General features: G+C 44.0%; 1 protein-coding gene across 6 annotated transcripts in view; it reads right to left on the bottom strand.

Moving 5' to 3' along the window:
- The window catches only part of SCUBE1 (signal peptide, CUB domain and EGF like domain containing 1), a 266,698-nt gene that overhangs the window by 37,644 nt on the left and 208,438 nt on the right, over positions 1-20,616 (bottom strand). For all 6 annotated transcript variants that reach the window (XM_073567715.1, XM_073567716.1, XM_073567713.1 and 3 more), the window contains one exon: positions 10,656-10,778. In XM_073567715.1, the coding sequence (XP_073423816.1) occupies positions 10,656-10,778 (123 nt within the window). The remainder of the gene's footprint in view (positions 1-10,655; positions 10,779-20,616) is intronic.

The raw sequence follows: 20,616 nt of genomic DNA, 5'->3' as shown, positions 1-20,616 counted from the left end.
GCCTAACCCTAGGTGAAACTCTCAACCTTATCCAAACCTTAACCCTAGTCTTAACTCTAACTCTAGTCAGGGTTATAAAAAAACGTATGTAAAAACATAGGGGGCGATCGATCTCAGCTTTTTATGTCTGCCAAATTTTGGGGAGAAAAAAACTTTGAAAAGTTACGAGGTTGAGCAAAAAATGAGACTTTGGCCATTTTCACGCCATTGTCCTGACAAAATGGGTGGAGCTGAAAGGTGACAGGTCGTGGCGATCAACGATCATCAAATATAGATTCCTGGATTAAGATTTGTTACGAGGCGTAAACCACAACGCGACTGTTAATGAATCAGACACTTCTGCGCCAACACATCCCCTTATCAAGACCTTCCGCAATATAAAGTTAGATTTTTTAAAATTTGAGAACCCACCTCCAACAGGTCTCTGCCTTTTCGATCACAAAATTACAAGTAAGAGGAGCGACTGGGAGCTGTGGAAAAGCACAGTGCAACCTTTGTCATTCCAGGCACTGTCTATGCAGAGCAAAGGAGAGGAGATGAATTTGTCTTTGGCTGGTGAGCTCTGCGTAGTGTAGGAATTCGCTCTGGTAGGCAATAGCTGGGCGGCAGTAACGAGGCAACACACAGGCATAAAGTCCAATTTCAGTGGTTTTAATGTCACTCAGTAACCAGCAACTTAACAAAACATAAGGGAAATCAAACACATACTCCAGCTTGGAGAACCACTGGTCCCAGACTCACCCCTTGCACGGGACGGGCGTAACTAAGCGGCTGCCAGGTCCTGCGGCATCCACCAGGTGCCATTCCCGGGGTTCTTCCGAGTCTTGCTGCGATAGTCCTGCAGCACAGGAATCCTATATACAAGTTTTAGGCTGAGTCCACACAAGTTCCTGTAGCTTCCAGAAACACACTCACACTGTGGCAATCACCAACCTCCATTACATAGGGCCTAACCCCTCCCACCAGTGAGGTAGACATCACATGGGCTGAATACGTGACCCTGACATCATCACAGGTCCCGTCTTTAAGGAAAAACCCGGCCAAACATTAATCTGCTAGGAGAAACATATCTTCCATCCAGTAAAACACCCTTTACTGTACCACATACCTCCCCCCTATGTTCAACCCTAGAGGGGTGGGCACATGACATACAGTGAACTCTGGACAGGGCATCTACATTCCCCTGTAGTCTGCCTGCACGATGTTCTACTGAAAATTTAAAGTTTTGCAGGGACAGGAACCTGGTGATTTGGGCATTCCTCTCTTTAGCTTGACTCATCCACGTAAGAGGGGAATGATCTGTCACCAACTGAAATGTTCTCCCCGGCAAATAGTAGCGCTACGATTCCAGTGCCCACTTGATGGCCAGGCACTCTCTCTCCACAATACTGTACCGGGTTTCAGCTGGGGTAAGTTTCCGGCTTAGGAAGCTAACGGGATGCTCTTCCCCATTAACTTCCTGAGACAGCACGGCACCCAGGCCTATCTCAGAGGCATCAGTCTGCACCACAAACTCTTTTTTGAAATTTGGAGTAATCAGGACTGGTGTACCACATAGTACTCCTTTTAATTTTGTAAAGGCCTCCTCTAACTGATCATTCCAGTGGATCATCACAGATTTTTTCCCTTTTAAACAAACAATCTGTTAAAGGCACAGACAGGGTTGCAAAGTTGGGAATGAATCGCCTGTAATATCCCACCAAACCAAAAAAGGCCTTTACCTGCTTTGTTGTGAGGGGACGGGGCCATTTCTGAATTGCCTCAACCTTGTTTACTTGGGGCTTGAGAACTCCCCTCCCAATGACATAACCCAAGTACCGGGCTTCCTCCAACCCTATGAAACACTTTTTTGGGTTGGCAGTTAGCCCTGCTTGTCGCAGGGAGTCTACCACTGCCTGTACATTTGCTAAGTGGCTTTCCCAATCGGTGCTGAATACAATAATATCATCTAGATAGGCTGAGGCATAGCGGCAATGGGGACGGAGAACAATATCCATTAACCGCTGGAAAGTTGCTGGAGCGCCATGCAACCCAAAGGGTAACACCTTATACTGGAACAGCCCCTCAGATGTTGTAATCGCAGTCTTTCCCTTCGCTGCCTCTGTTAGGGGTACCTGCCAATAACCTTTTGTGAGGTCCAGAGTTGTAAAATACCGTGCTTGCCCAAAGCGCTCTATCAACTCGTCAACCCGGGGCATGGGGTAGGCGTCAAACTTTGAAATGTCATTGAGTTTTCTAAAATAATTACAGAATCTTAGAGACCCATCAGGCTTGGGTATTAGAACTATTGGGCTGGCCCACTCACTCTGAGACTCTTCTATGACCCCTAACTGTAGCATCATTTTTACCTCTTCCGAGATGGCTTGTCGCCGAGCCTCAGACACTCGATATGGCTCTAGTCGGACCTTGGCCTGTGGCTCTGTGACAATGTCATGTTGGATTAGTGAGGTGTGTCCAGAGAGCTCCGAAAAAACAGCTGTATTTCGGCTGATGAACTCCCAGACCTCCTGAACCTGTTTAGGAGACAAAGTATGTGCAATTTTGACCGCTGGTTGGGCTTCTCCTGCCTCGCCCCGAGGTAACGGAGACTTTTCCATCTGAAACGCTGGCAGCGGACTATCGCCACCAAGGTGCTCTCTATCTTTCCAGGGTTTAAGCAAATTAATATGGTAAACCTGTTCTGGCTTTCTCCGTCCAGGTTGGTGTACCTTGTAGTCTACTGGCCCCACCTTCTCCATGATCTCGTAGGGTCCCTGCCACCTTGCGAGAAATTTGCTATCTACGGTAGGCACAAGCACCAAAACCCGATCCCCAGGGCTAAAGGTTCTTACCCGAGCCTCCCGGTTATAGACCCGACTCCGTGACCGTTGTGCTGCCTCCATATGTTCCCGGACCAAGGGTAGGACTGTCTCCATTCTCTCTTGCATTTTTGCAACATGTTCTATCACACTTTTGTGGGAAGTAGGTTGGTTCTCCCAGGCCTCTTTGGCTATATCTAGTAAGCCCCGTGGATGTCTGCCGTACAATAGTTCAAAGGGCGAGAACCCCGTAGATGCCTGAGGTACCTACCGCACTGCAAATAACAAATATGGCAATAACAGATCCCAGTCCTTCCCATCTTTGGAAACTGCCTTTTTTAACATGCTCTTCAGTGTCTTATTGAACCTTTCTACCAGGCCATCTGTTTGGGGATGATAGACCGAGGTACGCAACTGTTTAACATTTAACAACCGGCAGAGTTCCTTCATAATTTTTGACATAAAGGGGGTTCCCTGGTCTGTTAAAATCTCTTGCGGAATTCCCACCCGTGAAAACATACCCATGAGTTCCTTTGCTATAAGCTTAGCTGGTGTGTGGCGCAGAGGAATGGCCTCAGGATATCGGGTAGCATAATCTAGAACTACCAGAATGTGTTGGTGTCCCCTTGCCGACTTATTGAGAGGCCCCACCAGGTCCATGGCCACTCTCTCGAAGGGCACCTCTATAATTGGTAAAGGCACCAAAGGGCTCCGAAAGTGAGGCTGGGGACTGGTTACCTGGCTTACTGGACAGGAGCTACAGTACCGTTTAACTTCTTCATGAACCCCTGGCCAGTAAAATCGTTGTAGGATTCAGTCGAGGGTCTTCCTTTGGCCCAAATGCCCCCCAAGTACATGCGCTAAAGCCATTACCAGCCTGCCATAGATCTGAGGTACCAGTAATTGTTCTACAATTTCCCCACGTATTTTCTCCACTCGGTACAACAAATCCTGGTTCACCTCAAAGCGTGGGAACACCGTATCTACCCCAGGTTGTTGGGGTTCCCCATTGACAAACAGTACATTTTCTCTGGCCCGGGCTAAAGTAAGGTCTCGGAGTTGCGCTGTACCAAAATTGTCACCTGATACATTCAAGTCTGACAACTCAGGTCCCGGCGGCAAGTCTTCCACCTCTCCAGCCAATCCTTCTAGGGGAGAACTCTCCCCTTCCTCCACCGAAGGGAAGGTTATTGCTACCGCCAGCACATCTTCCTCCAGGCCACCAGGTTCATGCCCCCCTTCTGGAGAATGTAACCTGGTTGCCTCTGGTACCGGCAGTTGCTCAGTGGATGGTACCACAGACGGCCACAGCACAGAAAACAACGGAAAGTCTCTTCCAATTATCACTTCATAATGTAAATTAGTCACCACCCCCACCTCGTGGCACCGCCTCCCTGCTGGCATGCTGATTACGACTAGTGCGGTGGGATAGTCTTTTAAGTCCCCATGTATACACAACACCCCAATATTCCGACCCGTATACTCGCTGGTGTGTATCCAGCTGGCTCGTACCAGGGTTACAAGACTCCCTGAGTCCAATAGGGCCACAGCCGGGGTGCCCTCCACTTCTACCCGACACAAATGTTCCATATTATGGCCTTTCGGGGTGCCCATTGCACACATTGGTTCGGCATAGTGGGACTGGCGGTAACCAAAATTGGTGTCCATGGGCTCAGTCAGGTGGGGGCAATCAGCTCTCATATGACCTGGTTCTTGGCACCGCCAGCAGATTATGGGGCTCCTTACTTCCCCAGATAAGTCTGGAGCAGCCTTCCTGGGCTCTGCTCGCCAAACCAGGGGCGGGGACTTAGGGAACCTTCCTGATACCTTTCGGGGGTCCCTCCCTGTAACTCCTTGATAGCCCCTTTCTATGAGGTCTATCATCTGCATGGCATCAGTAGGGGATGCCTGTCTGACCCAGGTCTGGAGGGAGTGGGGCAAAGCCCTCCAAAATCTATCAGTCACTATGCGGTCCAGTATGGCCGTGGGGGACAACACTTCAGGCTGCAACCACTTTTGTAACAGGTGCAAAAGATCATAATACTGGGACAGGGCTGGCTTGGAGGGGTAAACTCCCACTGGTGCACCCGCTGGGCCCGCACTAACACATTTACCCCAAGGCGTACCAGTATCTCATCCCTGACGACCGTGAAGTCCGCCCTGTGCTCTGGGGTAGGTCAAGATACGCTTTCAACGGTCCTGGGTTCAGAAACGGAGCGAGGACACCTGCCCAATGGTCCCGGGGTAGCTTCTCTCTCTCAGCGACTCCTTCGAACATCTCCAGATACGCGTACACATCATCCGATTTCTCCATTTTAGGAATTGCTGTACAAACCGCTTTCCGAATATCCTGGATTCACGGTCAGCTCCTTTTGCTTGCGCTGTTGTGATATGCTGTATCAACAGCTGATTGGTTTCCTGCTGCATAGCCTGCTGCTGCATAGTCTCCTGTTGCTGCTGCATAGCCTGCTGCTGCTGTGTAGCCTGCTGCTGCATAGCCTGCTGTTGCTGTCGCATGACCTCTATGAGCGTTTTTACCGTGGCCGCCATTTCTGGACAGTTCCCCGCCTGGATCTCTGCCACTCGTTTCACCCAGGACATAGGCTGGGGTACCGATCAAAAAATCAAAACAGCCTGGCCTCACCGCTTCTGCCCGCATTCAGTCCACCAATTGTAGGGATTCGCTCTGGTAGGCAATAGCTGGGAGGCAGTAACGAGGCATAAAGTCCAATTTCAGTGGTTTTAATGTCACTCAGTAACCAGCAGCTTAACAAAACATAAGGGAAATCAAACACATACTCCAGCTTGGAGAACCACTGGTCCCAGACTCACTCCTTGCACGGGACGGTGTGACTAAGCGGCTGCCAGGTCCTGCGGCATTCGCCAAGTGCCATTCCCAGAGTGCTTCCGAGTCTTGCTGCGATAGTACTGCAGCACAGGAATCCTATATACAAGTTTTAGGATGAGTCCACACAAGTTCCTGTAGCTTCCAGAAACACACTCACACTGTGGCAATCACCAACCTCCATTACATAGGGCCTAACCCCTCCCACCAGTGAGGTAGACATCACATGGGCTGATCACGTGACCCTGACATCGCAGGTCCCGTCTTTAAGGAAAAACCTGGCCAAACATTAATCTGCTGGGAGAAACATATCTTCCATCCAGCAAAACACCCTTTACTGGCAGTGATAAATATGACATCATCTAATTTGCCTGCTACCGTGCCGGCACTCACTGCACCCCTGCGACTAAGTAGAAGCAACAGTAGTGACGGGACACAAACTTTTGCACCCCCAGCTAGATTGCTGATCAGACAGATGCATGTGACCTTGGTCTATAGAGTTTCTTCACCCAGCATGTTTTTATTTTATTTTTTAAAGCTTTTCATTTCTGCTATTAATAAAAATGTAAACGGATTTGTTGGTGATCTTTTCTTGGACAGACAAAAAAAAAAAAAAAAAAAAAAGATTTTGGGGTGTCTTTAAAAAAAACAACAAAAAAAAGAACGCAGACCAAACAGATGAAAAAGGATTCCTTTTTAGGGTTCATACACCCTTAAGGATCTGTATTGGGATCAAATATTTTTATTCTCTTTATTAATGACCTTGGGATTGAGAGTAAAGTGTCAGTCTTTACTGATGAACCCAAACTATGAAGGGTAATAAAAACTGATCTAGACTCTATTTTATTACAAAACGATCTGGATAAGATGTCTGAATAGGCAAACACTTGAAAAATGAGATTTAATGTAGAGTAATGGCCCTGGGAAGGAGTAATCCTATAGCTGCATATACATTAGATGGGAGAATAGTCAGAACTGCAGAACAGGAGAAGGACGGGGGATTCTTCAAGTAAGCTGAGCAGCAGCACTCAATGTCAGGCAACAGCCGCAAAAGCAAACACGATTTTAGGATGTATAAAATGATAAATAAATTCCCACGATCCCAACGTATTATTACCCCTTTATAAATCACTGGTCAGGCCACATCTAGAATATGGGATCCAGTTTTGGGCTCCACATTTTAAAAAGGATATTCAGAAGTTAGAGTCATTTCAAAAGGTGGCAACTAGATTATTACAAGGGATGGAAGGTCTCTCAGATCATGAGAGGTTGGAAAAGTTGGGCTTGTTTAGCTTGGAAAAAAGACGTCTCGGAGGGAATCTGATATACATGAATAAATATACGTTTGGTCAGTACAAAAGGACGGGGGGAACATGACATTCCTTCTAAGGACCAGGGGAGCACTCATCATGGGTGGAATAAAGGAGATTCTTACAGCTAAATAGGAAAGGGTTCTTTACAGTTAAAGCAGTCAGAATGGGTTCCATGACAATTGTGTACAAGATAATTGTGTACGGACAATTGTGTACAGAAAATTGTGTACAGGCCAATTGTGTCCAAGGACAATTGTGTACAAGGACAATTGTGTACAGGGCAATCGCCTTGTACACAATTGCCTTGTACACAATTGTCATTGTACACAATTGGCCTGTACACAATTGTCTGTACACAATAGTCCGTACACAATTATCTTGTACACAATTGTCCTGTCACCGTCAGAATGTAGAATGCCCAACCGGAAGAGGTTTTACATTTCACTGTAAGCCTGTTTTCTTTTACTACTTTTTTGTGTGTTTCTCTTGAGCTAAAGGGTTGGTCCAAGAAAGACTTATCGCCTATCAACAGGTAAGGCAAGGTGGTTCAGCCTTTACGACCACCGACAAGAACAATTTGGTTCCGACACCATTAATTGCATGACGGAGTGGTTAACCATGTGCTCAAATGGAAGTCTACTACGAGAACTACGATTTTTAAGTCAAACATGGACGATAGATGGGGCATCATCCGTCACGGTTTCTTGTCTGGCGTCTATCCATTGGTGAATTTCTCATCTATCAAAAGGTTTTCATACAAAAGGGAGACGCACAACATCAACAACTACATACAACACGCCGTTCCATCTCACTGAGGCTCCAGTGGACCATGGAAGGTAGTTGGCTGTGGCCAAAGTGAGCAGCTCTCCTCGGCCAGATAAAACACTATTCCTATTATTGTCATGGGGCTGACAAGATATTAATAACGGTGATGTGAGTAATGGAATATTCTGCCAACCCTTAACAAGCATTTTTCTTTGGACGTAATGTTGGACGATGCAAATAAAACGGCACCCCAGTTCTCCGAGAAAATATGGACATAATTAGTAAAGGTTCTTCAAGAGCGTCCAAAATTAAGAGTTAATATTAAATAATAATCATTTTATTTACAAAGACTCAACATATTCCGCAGGCAGTAAAATCTAATATATCCTTAATAAAATTAAATGTTCTTGAAAATGACCCATCAAGGGTTTCATCTGTTCTGATATCAGCGAGAGGGTTTTTTTTTTTTTTTTGGAACAAGGCTTCTGAGAACTATAACTCAAATACATGAGAGATTAACATTTAATATTTGGGCAGGGGCATAAAAAAAAAAACAAGATAAAATTATTATATGAATGGTTGGATAAGTTTATGAAAGTCCTTGGATTCCAACACAATTTCCCAGCTATGAAGCAAAGTTCTCATCCATTTTTGGCATTCCATAAAAATTGTAATAAGGGGGTTCTCCGGGACAACATAAATACGTCTGGAATAAGTCGAAGACTTGGCCAACGTTCTTCTATGTGTTAAATGATGTCGTCACCATGGGAATAGAGGATGCGATTTCACCTACTAAAAATCACCATGATATGGAAATTGGTGGCGGGAATTGAGTGATGTCTACACTTGTAGATCTACCATCCATCAATAACACCTACAGATTTCAATCTTCACAAACTAGGCAGAAGAACTTCCAAAATTAACAAAGCTCAAAGATGTCCTTACGACTCCTCCCTACACATCTACAGACATAGATGAGATCCTTCTCGGTACCACTGTTGGCTTAAGAAAGCTCCCAGACAGGGACTAACAAGAACACAGGGAAAGGGTTTCAATTTGGCATGGCTGACTCTTCAAGAAGTTTTATTCTTCAAGCTCTTCCACTAAGTTGAGGTAGGACCTACACCCATCATTCAGAAGAATAGACCACTTGGTGTAAAGGGGGTATTTTTTGTAGGTGCCTAGGTACGGACTGGGACTGAAATTCAGTCCTGGCATTTGAAATCACACAGGCCCATGCTGTCCCTGTCCTCAAGCATCAGATGGGATATATTACTAATATTACCCTGGATGGAGGAAAGAAAAATTTACTACAAGACCAATATTTTTAATGATACCCGTGGCCTGGTGGGGTAAGTGACGGAGCCAGCGACTTTGTGTCCCGTCACAACTCTTAACAGTATGGGCTTCTTGAGAACACTGATTCATAGAATCATAGAATGGTGGAGTTGGAAGGGACCTCCTGGGCCATCTGGTCCAACCCCCTGATCAAAGCAGGATTCACTAAATCATCCCAGACAGATGTCTGTCCAGCCTCTGTTTGAGGACTTCTATTGAAGGAGAACTCACCACCTCTCGTGGCAGGCTGTTCCACTCATTGATCATCCTAACTGTCAAAAAGTTTTTTTTCTAATATCTAATCTGTGTCTCCTCCCATTCAGTTTCATCCCATTGCTTCTAGTCTTTCCTTGTGCAAATGAGAATAAAGATGATCCTTCTACAATGTGACAGCCCTTGAGATATTTGTAGACAGCTATTAAGTCTCCGCTCAATCTTCTCATTTGCAAGCTAAACATTCCCAAATCTTGCAACCGTTCCTCATAGGACATGGTTTGCAGACCGGTCACCATTCTGGTCGCTATTCTCTGAACTTGCTCCAGTTTGTTAATGTCTTTTTTAAAATGTGGTGCCCAAAACTGGACACAGTATTCCAGATGAGGTCTGACCAAAGAGGAGTAGAGGGAAATAATGACTTCACGTGACTTCACGTGATCTAGAATTGTATTTGCCTTTTTTGCTGCTGCATTACTCTGTTGCCTCATGTTCAGTCTGTGATCTATTAGTATACCCAAGTCTTTTCACATGTGCTGTTGCTTAGCCCTATTCCTCCCATTCTGTATATGCTGTTTCATTTTTTTTTGCCCAGATGTAGTACTTAGCATTTTTCCCGGTTAACAATGTAGCAGACAAGGCAGCCAACAACCAGACAGGCCCTTCTGTCAATTGCCAGATGGCCAGTCCGGCCCTGTAGACTCCTATACACCTTTGATAGCTTATGTATAAATTATTGTTCTGCAGAGAACCATCACTGCCGACCTATCGTAATGTGCACTTTGCCCAGCAGAGAATTGGTTAACCAGCGTCTGAAAGAACGCTCGTTCGAAATAAGGTTTTGTCAGGTCTTGCGATCAGAGCAGTAAACGAGCATTGAACTACTCATTAAAAAGACCAACCTTCTGCCAAACGATGCTGGCGATGGTTTATCATCTATAGGAACAAAAGGATCAGTCACTTAAACTCAACATGCTGATCCCCTTCTTTCCCGCAATTGATCAATGTCTGAAATTATCAGGACATTAATCAAAAACGGATGAGGGCCTTTAGACGCGGCGAGCTCAAACATTACCAAATTATCGCAACTTCCTAAACATCTCTCAATTGTTATAGGTAGAACAGCTCTGAAGTCAAAACTGCTGCTCTCACAAGTGACATCCTGGGCACAATACTGGACCAGAAGTGTCCAAGAGGTTTTACATTTGGCTGGAATACGACCAATGTCAATTATCTAGAAATCAATATGTGCATTAAAGTGGTTGTCCAGCACTCCAAAGTTGCTGCCTCCCAACAGTGCGTCAATTACACAAATGCTGAAAATTTCCCCATTAGAAAATACAAAGTTTGAGAGAAATCTTGGGGACCCAGACCTACATTTACCTTGGCAGGTGCGTTCATCTGTCAGTAACTTGTATCCCTTCTGGCAACTGCATTCAAAGCTTCCAACCGTATTCCGGCAAAAGTGGTCACATCCTCCGTTGTTTACTAAGCACTCGTCAATGTCTGAAATAAAAAGGTTGATAAAGTCAGGCAGGAGGTTTTTTTTTTAATCGCGTTTCCATATAAGCTTACAAATAAATATTCCTGGCATTACCAAGAACAATGTAGGCGACACATAAGTGGGACCTGAGGAGAAATGGGACGGCGAAACATGAGATCGGAAAAAAACAAAAAAGAGAGAATCCTTGGGTTATGCTCCACCTTCTTTTACTGGAGTGACTGAGACATATCAGTTACGGCTGGAAAAAAAGATGATTAATTCCATGAATTCCATGATGGAAAATACATTTTCTAGGAAAGAGCAATGTAAGAATCATTGTAAAGAGGGGTAATTCAATTTGCACTGCCCTAGTCCGGCATCCAGTCTGATCCTCTATGGCAGCTGGTCTTAACGTCCCTGTCCCAGCACCCGGGGTGCCACCTACTCTTACCGGGCTCGGCAGCGGCTAGTCATTGAACAAATAAAATTACTCATCTGCTATTGTGGTATATTTAATTTTGCTTTCTCTCGTTTAGAAAACGCATTTTAAAAAACTTTAATAGGTAAATAAATAACGGAGGTCCTCGAGGAGGGTCTAGAAACCAGTGCAGAAACCAGATGGAAGGGTCTCTCTTGCGCTGGAGGAACCATCATGTGGCTGCATTACATGGACAGTCCAATGAGTTGTGTAATTCTTCATTGTGATGGTGCTGCAAGAAAATCGAACACTTGCTGCCAGGTTCTCTCACAGATTAGAGTTGGGGTTCAAGCGGTTGGACATGTTTAGTCAACCTTAAATCTGGCGATGATTCCAGAAAAAATTTTTTTAATCCCTCTTACGCTGGGGTTAGGTTAGATGCATGCTATGGATAGGTGATAGCTTGTTTTCACTGCCAAACCAGTTTACTCCCTAGCCAATCCCTTTTAGATTTCACATGCATGGTCACCATACTTTCATGGTGTCAATAGACACCCTCAAAATCCTATATCTGATTGGTTCCACTGCCCTAGTAGCTTTTCCTATATGAATACTGCCCACCTCTATACAACCTTTCTGAAATTTTCCGAAAAAAAAAAAAAATTGATGAAAGGGAACGCTGCACCTCAACAAGAGCGAATCTGAAACCTATTGTTTTCTTTTGCTCCAATTCCCAGAGACGGAGATTTTCGAGCGCGGTCAACTATTTACAACAAAAACAGCATATTTCTCCTCTGCCAACTGATGTGTAATATCCAAAATTAAAGCCAGCTGAGTGATCTTGAGCGCGGTGATTGCACAGATAACCGTATGGCTCAGCTACGTGCAAAGTCTATATGTTATAAGTGTGCTGGGACTTTAAGTGCCAACACACAAAGCCGACGGTAAGGGCAAAAATTAAAGGTGTGGCTTTCGCCTAGGAACAGTGCCACTTTTACCCATAGGCTATGACTGGTATTGCAATGACTGAGATGTAACTTTAGACTCAACCCATACACAAGAATGGTGCCGAATCTTCAAGGCAACCATATTTTTTTCCAATCTTTAAACCCCTTAACAACTAAGAAAATACTACAACAATACTGGCATTTCCATCTCACTCCCCAGTTCCTCTTCTGAAGACGTCATGCGGGAAAGGTACCGCAGCAAGGAAGTCATGCCAAGGTGACTGATCAGAAATGGAGCAGATAAGAGGTGGTTTTGTAGAGCTCTGCTCAGGAGGCAACGGACTATCAACACGGTTCCTGGTCCAAAATCCTGCAAATCTTCTGTTACACCTGTTATATAACTCCAAAACTTGGGAGTACCCATAATTAAAAGGAGTACCCAAGATGAAGAGAAACCAAAAACCATGGCTGCTTCCTACCAAAAATAGTACTGCACCTGTCTATGGGTTGGGTGTGGTACTGCAGATCCATTCATTCTATTTGAGCTTTTTTGAAAAAGCGATTCAACTGTTGACAGGGGGAGGCAGAATTAAACAGGGTAGCCGAAGCAGGTATGCCTAGAAAAGCTGAGTGTCAACAACTTTAGGGCTTTTTTGCATGTGCAGATAATTGGAAAAAGGGGCAATATTGCTCATTCCAAATCACTGCCCCGTGCAAACAAGGAAGCCATCAGCTGTCGAATAACTTGCTGACTGTTGACATCTTTTGCATGAGCCCAATCATTGTTGGCAGCACATCCACTCATGTAAACAGGGAATGTGCTGCTAATAACATACATAATCTAGGCATATTTGTCACGAGGAGGGTCACGTCCCCCTGGTAGACCTGGAGTTAAACAGACATGTTAGGTAAAGAATTCTATTCAGAGATGGTGTGATTTGTGTCCCTTATTAAATATATTTAGTTACCTCTGATGCTGAAGAGGTTAACGAACCTTTCCATGCTGGTCAGAAACACGCTGCTTCATTACAGCTACTTCTGATTTGGTCATTACCTCTTCCTATAAAAACTGGTTAGACCTTCCTGTCCTTGCCGGTGAAAGATTTGTCTTCCTGTGCTGTGTGCTAAAGCTAAGTGGTTGGAATAGAGTTGTAGTAGTATTCTGTGGTTTGCTGTAGTACATGAGCAGTTACAGTCATATATTAAAGTTTGGGCACCCCTATTAATGTTAACCTTTTTTCTTTATAACAATTTTGGTTTTGGCAACAGCTATTTCAGTTTCATATATCTGATAAGTGATGGACTCGGTTATATTTCTGGATTCAAATGAGATTTATTGTACTAACAGAAAATGTGCAATCTGAATTTAAACAAAATTTGACCAGTGCAAAAGTATGGGCACCCTTATCATTTTCTTGATTTGAACACTCCTAACTACTTTTTACTGACTTCCTGAAGCACTAAATTGTTTTTGTAACCTCATTGAGCTTTGAACTTCATAGCCAGGTGTATCAAATCATGAGAAAAGGTATTTAAGGTGGCCACTTGCAAGTAGTTCTCCTATTTGATTCTCCTATGAAGAGTGGCATCATGGGCTCCTCAAAACAACTCTCAAATGATCTGAAAACAAAGATTATTCAACATAGCTTTTTAGGGGAAGGATACAAAAAGTTGTCTCAGAGATTTAACCTGTCAGTTTCCACTGTGAGGAACATAGTAAGGAAATGGAAGAACACAGGTACAGTTCTTGTTAAGCCCAGAAGTGGCAGGCCAAGAAAAGTATCAGAAAGGCAGAGAAGAAGAATGGTGGGAACAGTCAAGGACAATCCCCAGACCACCTCCAAAGACCTGCAGCATCATCTTGCTGCAGATGGTGTCACTGTGCATCGGTCAACAATACAGCGCACTTTGCACAAGGAGAAGCTGTATGGGAGAGTGATGCGAAAGAAGCCGTTTCTGCAAGCACGCCACAAACAGAGTTGCCTGAGGTATGCAAAAGCACATTTGGACAAGCCAGTTACATTTTGGAAGAAGGTCCTGTGGACTGATGAAACAAAGATTGAGTTGTTTGGTCATACAAAAAGGCGTTATGCATGGAGGCTAAAAAACACATCATTCCAAGAAAAACACTTGCTACCCACAGTAAAATTTGGTGGAGGTTCCATCATGCTTTGGGGCTGTGTGGCCAATGCCGGCACCGGGAATCTTGTTAAAGTTGAGGGTCGCATGGATTCAACTCAGTATCAGCAGATTCTTGATAATAATGTGCAAGAATCAGTGACGAAGTTGAAGTTACTCAGGGGATGGATATTTCAGCAAGACAATGATGCAAAACACCGCTCCAAATCTACTCAGGCATTCATGCAGAGGAACAATTACAACGTTTTGGAATGGCCATCCCAGTCCTCAGACCTGAATATCATTGAACATCTGTGGGATGATTTGAAGCGGGCTGTCCATGCTCGGCGACCATCAAACTTAACTCAACTGGAATTGCTTTGTAAACAGGAATAGTCAAAAATACCTTCATCCAGGATCCAGGAACTCATTAATAGCTACAGGAAGCGACTAGAGGCTGTTATTTTTGCAAAAGGAGGATCTACGAAATATTAATGTCACTTTTATGTTGAGGTGCCCATACTTTTGCACCGGTCGAATTTTGTTTAAATGCAGATTGCACATTTTCTGTTAGTACAATAAACCTTATTTGAATCCAGAAATATAACTGAGTCCATCAGTTATTAGATATATGAAACTGAAATAGCTGTTGCAAAAACCAAAATTGCTACAAAGAAAAAAGGTTAACATTAATAGGGGTAAACATATTACTGTATCTCCTGGTCCCTGTTCGAATTTAGTTTATTTCTCCCCGTCTCTATCCTCCTCAATATTGTTGGGTTGGTTAGTTTAGTAGAGGTTTTCTGCTATCCCTGTTCTGTCTTTGTGTCTTGTTTACCTTATATTTCTGTCCCATGCCTCGTGGGGTGGGGGAGGTGAAAGATTTGGGCTTAATGGTAGGCACTGCACTAGTTAAGGAAAGTGCCTCTGACTGTGGAGCCCCTTCTCCCCCCCTTTTTTCCCCTGGTGGCTGGGGCGCACGTTGTCTGATCCCCCGCAGTTTCGGCAGGCTGGGGGTTAAATTTTTGGTGTGCTAAAGGCCAATAGGAGCAGGAAGGGGTTAGTACAGCCCCTTCCTGTGGATATAAAACGTGGGAGCACAGCCAGCTTCCCCCTCTTCCCCCAGATTTCTGGGACCTGGAGGCGCTTGTCCCTCCCTCCCCTTGGTTTTTTCTTTTTGTTTTATGTGATGTTTGTTCTCTAATGTCAATATCTGTTTGTTTTCTTGTAGAATTCAAGTCACAGCGGTGAAAGGAGGAAAGGCACAAGGTTACGGCTCGCTGGCTGACTTGCCTGTGAATAAGCAGCAGGGCATTACGCGGCGAGCGCGTTTTAATAAAGTTACGTGCCATTTAAATGTATGTTCCAAATAATTCTAATAAAGCTGTGACCGACCTTCACCCATCAATTTTGGTTCTCAAGTTTGTTTTTGTTGTCATGGGTGGGGTGAGGGAAGCGCGCCAAGGGGTTGGTTTGTTTTAATAGTCACTGCAGTCCAGGAGCATAGTAAGGGCGGAGACTCGGGCCTCTCTAACTTCAAGAGTACCCCTGGGACAGGGATAATTAGGGTCCCAGTTCCACTGACAGTTTGAGGCCTCCCTTCGCTACCAAAGACCGTCACAGCGTGAGAGCATTAATGCTTGTTTGCCCCTATATAGCTGCATTGAATAGTGCACAGGACTGACTCACTCCAGCCAAAATTAAGTGGGAAGAAGATAGCCGGCAACCAACGGTTGGACTAGCCAGCTGATATGCACTGTCCCTGGCCGGCATTTCAAAGTATCAGTTAGGAACAGTAAAACATACCTGGTTGCAATCATGAAATATAGTGATAGGTTCCCTTTAAATAAGTGCCAATTAGCTTGTAATGTCTGTATTCTTAGGAGAGCAGTCACGGGTCATCAGTCAAATCCGATGGTTGCAGCTCCTAAAGGTGTATTTCGGGCTGGTACACTTCGGTAGGTATAACATTCATTGCATTCAAATAATTTAAGGGGCTAGCCAAAAAATAAGAGTTTACTTTTTCTAGAAATGGTGCTGCTTTTGTCCACAGAACATTCTTAACACGGCACCATTCATTGCTGTTATACTGCAGCAAGCCTATCGTCAAGAGTGGCGCTGTTCTCCCTTTTTTTTCCAATCCATTCAACGGTTTTAAAGGGCAACTGTACTTCCAAGTAACTTATATAGCACCAGTATGCGACTTACACCTGTTTTACCCTCTGAGGGCTCTCTCTTAATTTGCAATTGATTCTGAGCTGGTGAGAGGAAGCTAGCTCTTCTGACATCTTCCACGCACAACAAAGCACACAGGGATGGATCCCTTCTCTTCATTCCTTAGGTAGCACACAGAGAGAAGAAGCAGCAGCCTGGAATACATTATACAGCAATACCGAGCAGTGCGGATGTGAATTCAGCTCTAAGATGAGGTAAAAGACTTGTTAGAAAGCTCAGCACAATCTTTCTGTGTCTCCCTCTGCCTCAGTCCTCCTACCCCTCTCCACAGAGTATTATAAGAGGTGTAACCACTTCCCCCCATGTGCTGGTAACCTGTCTTGTCTCAAGCAAAATAGAATTGATCTGTGCTGCCAGAGTGGATGGTGAATTCAGGAGAGAGGAAAGAAGTGACTCATAAAAGGAGCAGAACTCTCTGATAAGATATATTACAAAGTTTCTAATCTCTGTCTCTACTATTGATTTATGTAACTTTAGCTGCAAGTTAAAGTTCCCATTTAAAGTCCAATCACTTCTTTGTGAAAAATGTAAAACTCATTTGATCCAGAATCAAGCCAAGGTGTCCCGGATGGAGATGAAGCTCAGTGCGGAATATTGCTTTATTGTGTTTTATACTCATCGTCTTCCAACTTCTTCACGTCTTTAATACCCTGGATTAAGAGTTCCCAAGCTTGTTCTGCAGCCATGGATCTCCATCTAATATTAGATATTAATGTCGGTGGCTTGGCTCTTGTGTAAGGCACCCAGACAAACAAATTCATTGCGGTCAGGTGCACAGGAGGACGAGACGCTGATAAAGAAACTTTTACGCGACTTAAGAAAATATACTGTAAGTGATCCAGTAATGTTAATCCGGCTTTGGAAATACCGAGGTTGTTATTGGGGGTTGTATAAAATGGAATGGTGTTGGAGATGATCGGCAAAACCGCTTTTACAGGCGCCCAATTCCAGCACATTGTAAAAATGCATTGCAAAAGGCATGCTCAGCGCTCTGAAGATATACTATATACATAGTCACAATAGTAATATTAGATTTATAGGTCTGATATATTTTTCATATTTAGAAGTGTGTGACTTTTTACCCAGTCTGTCCGGTGTCTTATAAAGGGTGTCTTAAAAAGGTAGGATAGCTAAAGAATGAAAAGGAATTATACTCAATAGCTCTGAGTGGTCAAACCCATCTCTCCAGTGGATTTTCTACTGGTTGATTTTCACTTGCGAGTCCCCACCATTATCCCATCAACAACAGTACTTACTCCATATTCATTAGTCTTTATTTTGACCAACTCCAGCTTTATATCGACCCCATCTCTAGCCCCTTTGACTAAAGATGGTTAAGAATTTAGAATTTGGAAACGGTCGCCAAATATGCCAAATATGCCATATTCATGCCGAATTTATGTTTGACGATCGTTTCCGACCATATTTGCTCATTTCTACTCCCTCTGACTCCAATGGCGTTCGGCGAATATCGCAAAAACCATATTCGCCGGCAATCGTAATCCGAAACGAATATTGAAAAATGCGCTCAACTCTAAAGACCTTGGAGTTTGATCAGATCCGATATTCCTATGCTCTACCTACTTTCTGTTCCTTGTCCCACCTATATAAGACAAAACCCTACAGAAAACCAATGATGGCTTTTTAGGACTGGAAATAAGTAAAAAAAAAAATATTCATTTTTGGTTTCGAAAACTCATTTTCAAACACCTGATTTTGAAACGTACATCAATTAACCTGATGAAAGAGCATCACTTTGTCTTTTCAATGGAGGACCCAACATTTGGTTCCATGTAATGCCTAATTTCCACTCTGGGAGCGCTGTTCGAAAACTGAACACTTGTTTCTAGAGTTCACTGCTCTATTCCAGTTTATTGCTGCTAATTACTGCAGAGGGACAACCAGTAATCAGTTAGTTTTAGGGAATCCTTGTTAAGAAAGGTCTTGTAAAAAGCCGGCAACCCCCTGAAGCTTGAAAGAGAAGACGACTGACATCTGCAAAGTACCTGGACTAAAAGGATTATATCAGATCTCTATACAAACCCATAGACAATAGTTGCAATACACAGACCTAGTTGACTAGGTCATGGTATAGAAAACAGTTATTTTAGCCATCGTTCTGTTTGTCATCAGTTAAACCCTTGAAGAATAATTGGCTAAAACGAGGTCCTTTATTCCGTAAACAGGTGCAGTCCACATAATGGGCCCATATTATTCCATTGTATTAGGCTTTCTCTTGTGCCAGGGAACTATATAATAGACTATACTTTCTTTGCAGAACGAGACGGTGCAACAAGTCGGGAGGGTGAGGGTGAATTGTAGAAGTGATATAATGGTGGACAATTTAACCCATCACCCCTCACACACAAAAAAAAAGAAAAAAGTCAAAAATTTCCCAGAATAGAGTCTTACGGAATCCCATACTTGGAGGATTGCAAGAAAAATAGAGGAAATATAAGAAAGTATGAGCCTGGGCTATGCGTTGAGTATGCGTACATTGCCATGCATGCGTCAATACTAACACATGTATGTTACATTTCTCTCCTGCCCCGAGTGGGGCCGAGGATCCCTCCCCGGTAACTATGGCACTGAGACAGCCTGCTCAAGACATGTTTGCCTAGTGTAAGCCCTGGATATCACCCCTCTAGTTAAACAATGTGCCAGAAGATTAACAAGGATTGCACGGTAAGGAAAAAAAAGCTCTCTTCCAAGTAATAAGAGGAATGTGTTCTCTTCTCCTTCATCCGCTAGGTATTGTGAAATTTATCCATGAGCGGGGTCAAACACATAGAAAGGCCATTACAGCTGGTACAGCTTGAAGGGCTTCGGTTTCACTAAATTCGGTGCAGAAGCATCTGCTTTCTTAGTCTCAGGCTCACCCCATCCTCAAGCATGAAAATCGTCCTGAGAAATATTTGAAAAATGATCCAGAGTACTCTAAAATTCTAGAATAAAATATAATCACCTAATCAATCTCATTACTCTAATTAGAATGGTGCCCAGGTCCTCCTCCAATCTTAAAATTTCCTACTCGTATGACCACTGCGGCCAATCGCTGGCCTCAGTGGTGGCAAGCAGTCACATGTCCATTGGATTGAAACAAAATCTGGAGTTGAACATTCTATTCTGGCTGGACGGACATCTGACCACTGCAGCTAATCACTAGCAAAAGTGGTAATGGGTTGATTACTGAAGCCAATAACTAGTTGCAGTCAGTAATGAGCGAGCGCATATCATGTTATATGAGCATCTCAGGCATGCTCAAAAAATTTTGCCCTAGATACTTGCCCTAGATACTTGGATAACACACATCCAAGCATGCTCGCTCATCACTAGCATGCCCAACTAGACTAAACAAAGATGGAGACTAGAAATGAGCGAGCCACCTCATCCTTACTGGCATCTCAGCTTCCTCTTTTGATTAATCGGCCTTGGGCAAAATAATCGTTGCTCCCTGACGCACGCATGATTTTGCACCAGGCCGGCTGATCAGAAGAGGAACTGTGATGAAGGCAAGTAGGAGGCAGCTCACAGGGTGTCCATCTGGCAACCATAGAATACTGATGTGGCCACTGGACCAGGGGGTCCCTGGAATCAATTCACTCATCTTTCATGGACCCGGTAAAAAAAAAAAAAAAAAATGGTGGAAGCCCCTTTTTGTCACTCAACTCTTGACGACCTGCTTTCATTGTAACCCCAAACTGACTAATTGATGTCCGGTACACTGGCCAGAAGAGCAGGGAGTCAACAATGCATAACACGGCAGGGCTTCATGTCATGTAGGGTCTATAAAAACCTTACGAGTTGGAGGGCTGGTAATTATTCACACTTGCCTTTTCCCAGAATCTCCATGAGGCTCCTGGAGAAAGTGAAGACCTTTTGGAATCATGGAAGCTTTGGTGAATCTTTGGAGAGCCACCAAAACCTTCTGGAGAGCTTTCTTTTAGTAGTCCAAAAATAAATTCAGTGGGGCAGAAAATGATGGCTGTGGATATTTGCGTGCTGCACTTCAACCACATTTTTTCTTACGTTTGTGAAGTACGGTATCTTTTATGAAAAAAGATCTTATCAAATTTGGGAATGTCTGAAGGAGGTGGGGTTATCAAAGCTCAACCTAAGAGTGGGTGTTCTCTGCCAATTAGG

The sequence above is a fragment of the Dendrobates tinctorius genome, unplaced genomic scaffold (assembly GCF_039654945.1).
Source record: "Dendrobates tinctorius isolate UK_male_01 unplaced genomic scaffold, ASM3965494v1 ptg000020l, whole genome shotgun sequence".
NCBI classification, from domain to species: domain Eukaryota; kingdom Metazoa; phylum Chordata; class Amphibia; order Anura; family Dendrobatidae; genus Dendrobates; species Dendrobates tinctorius.
Note: the sequence above shows the minus strand (reverse complement) of the source record. Positions and strands in the feature narration are given on the sequence as shown.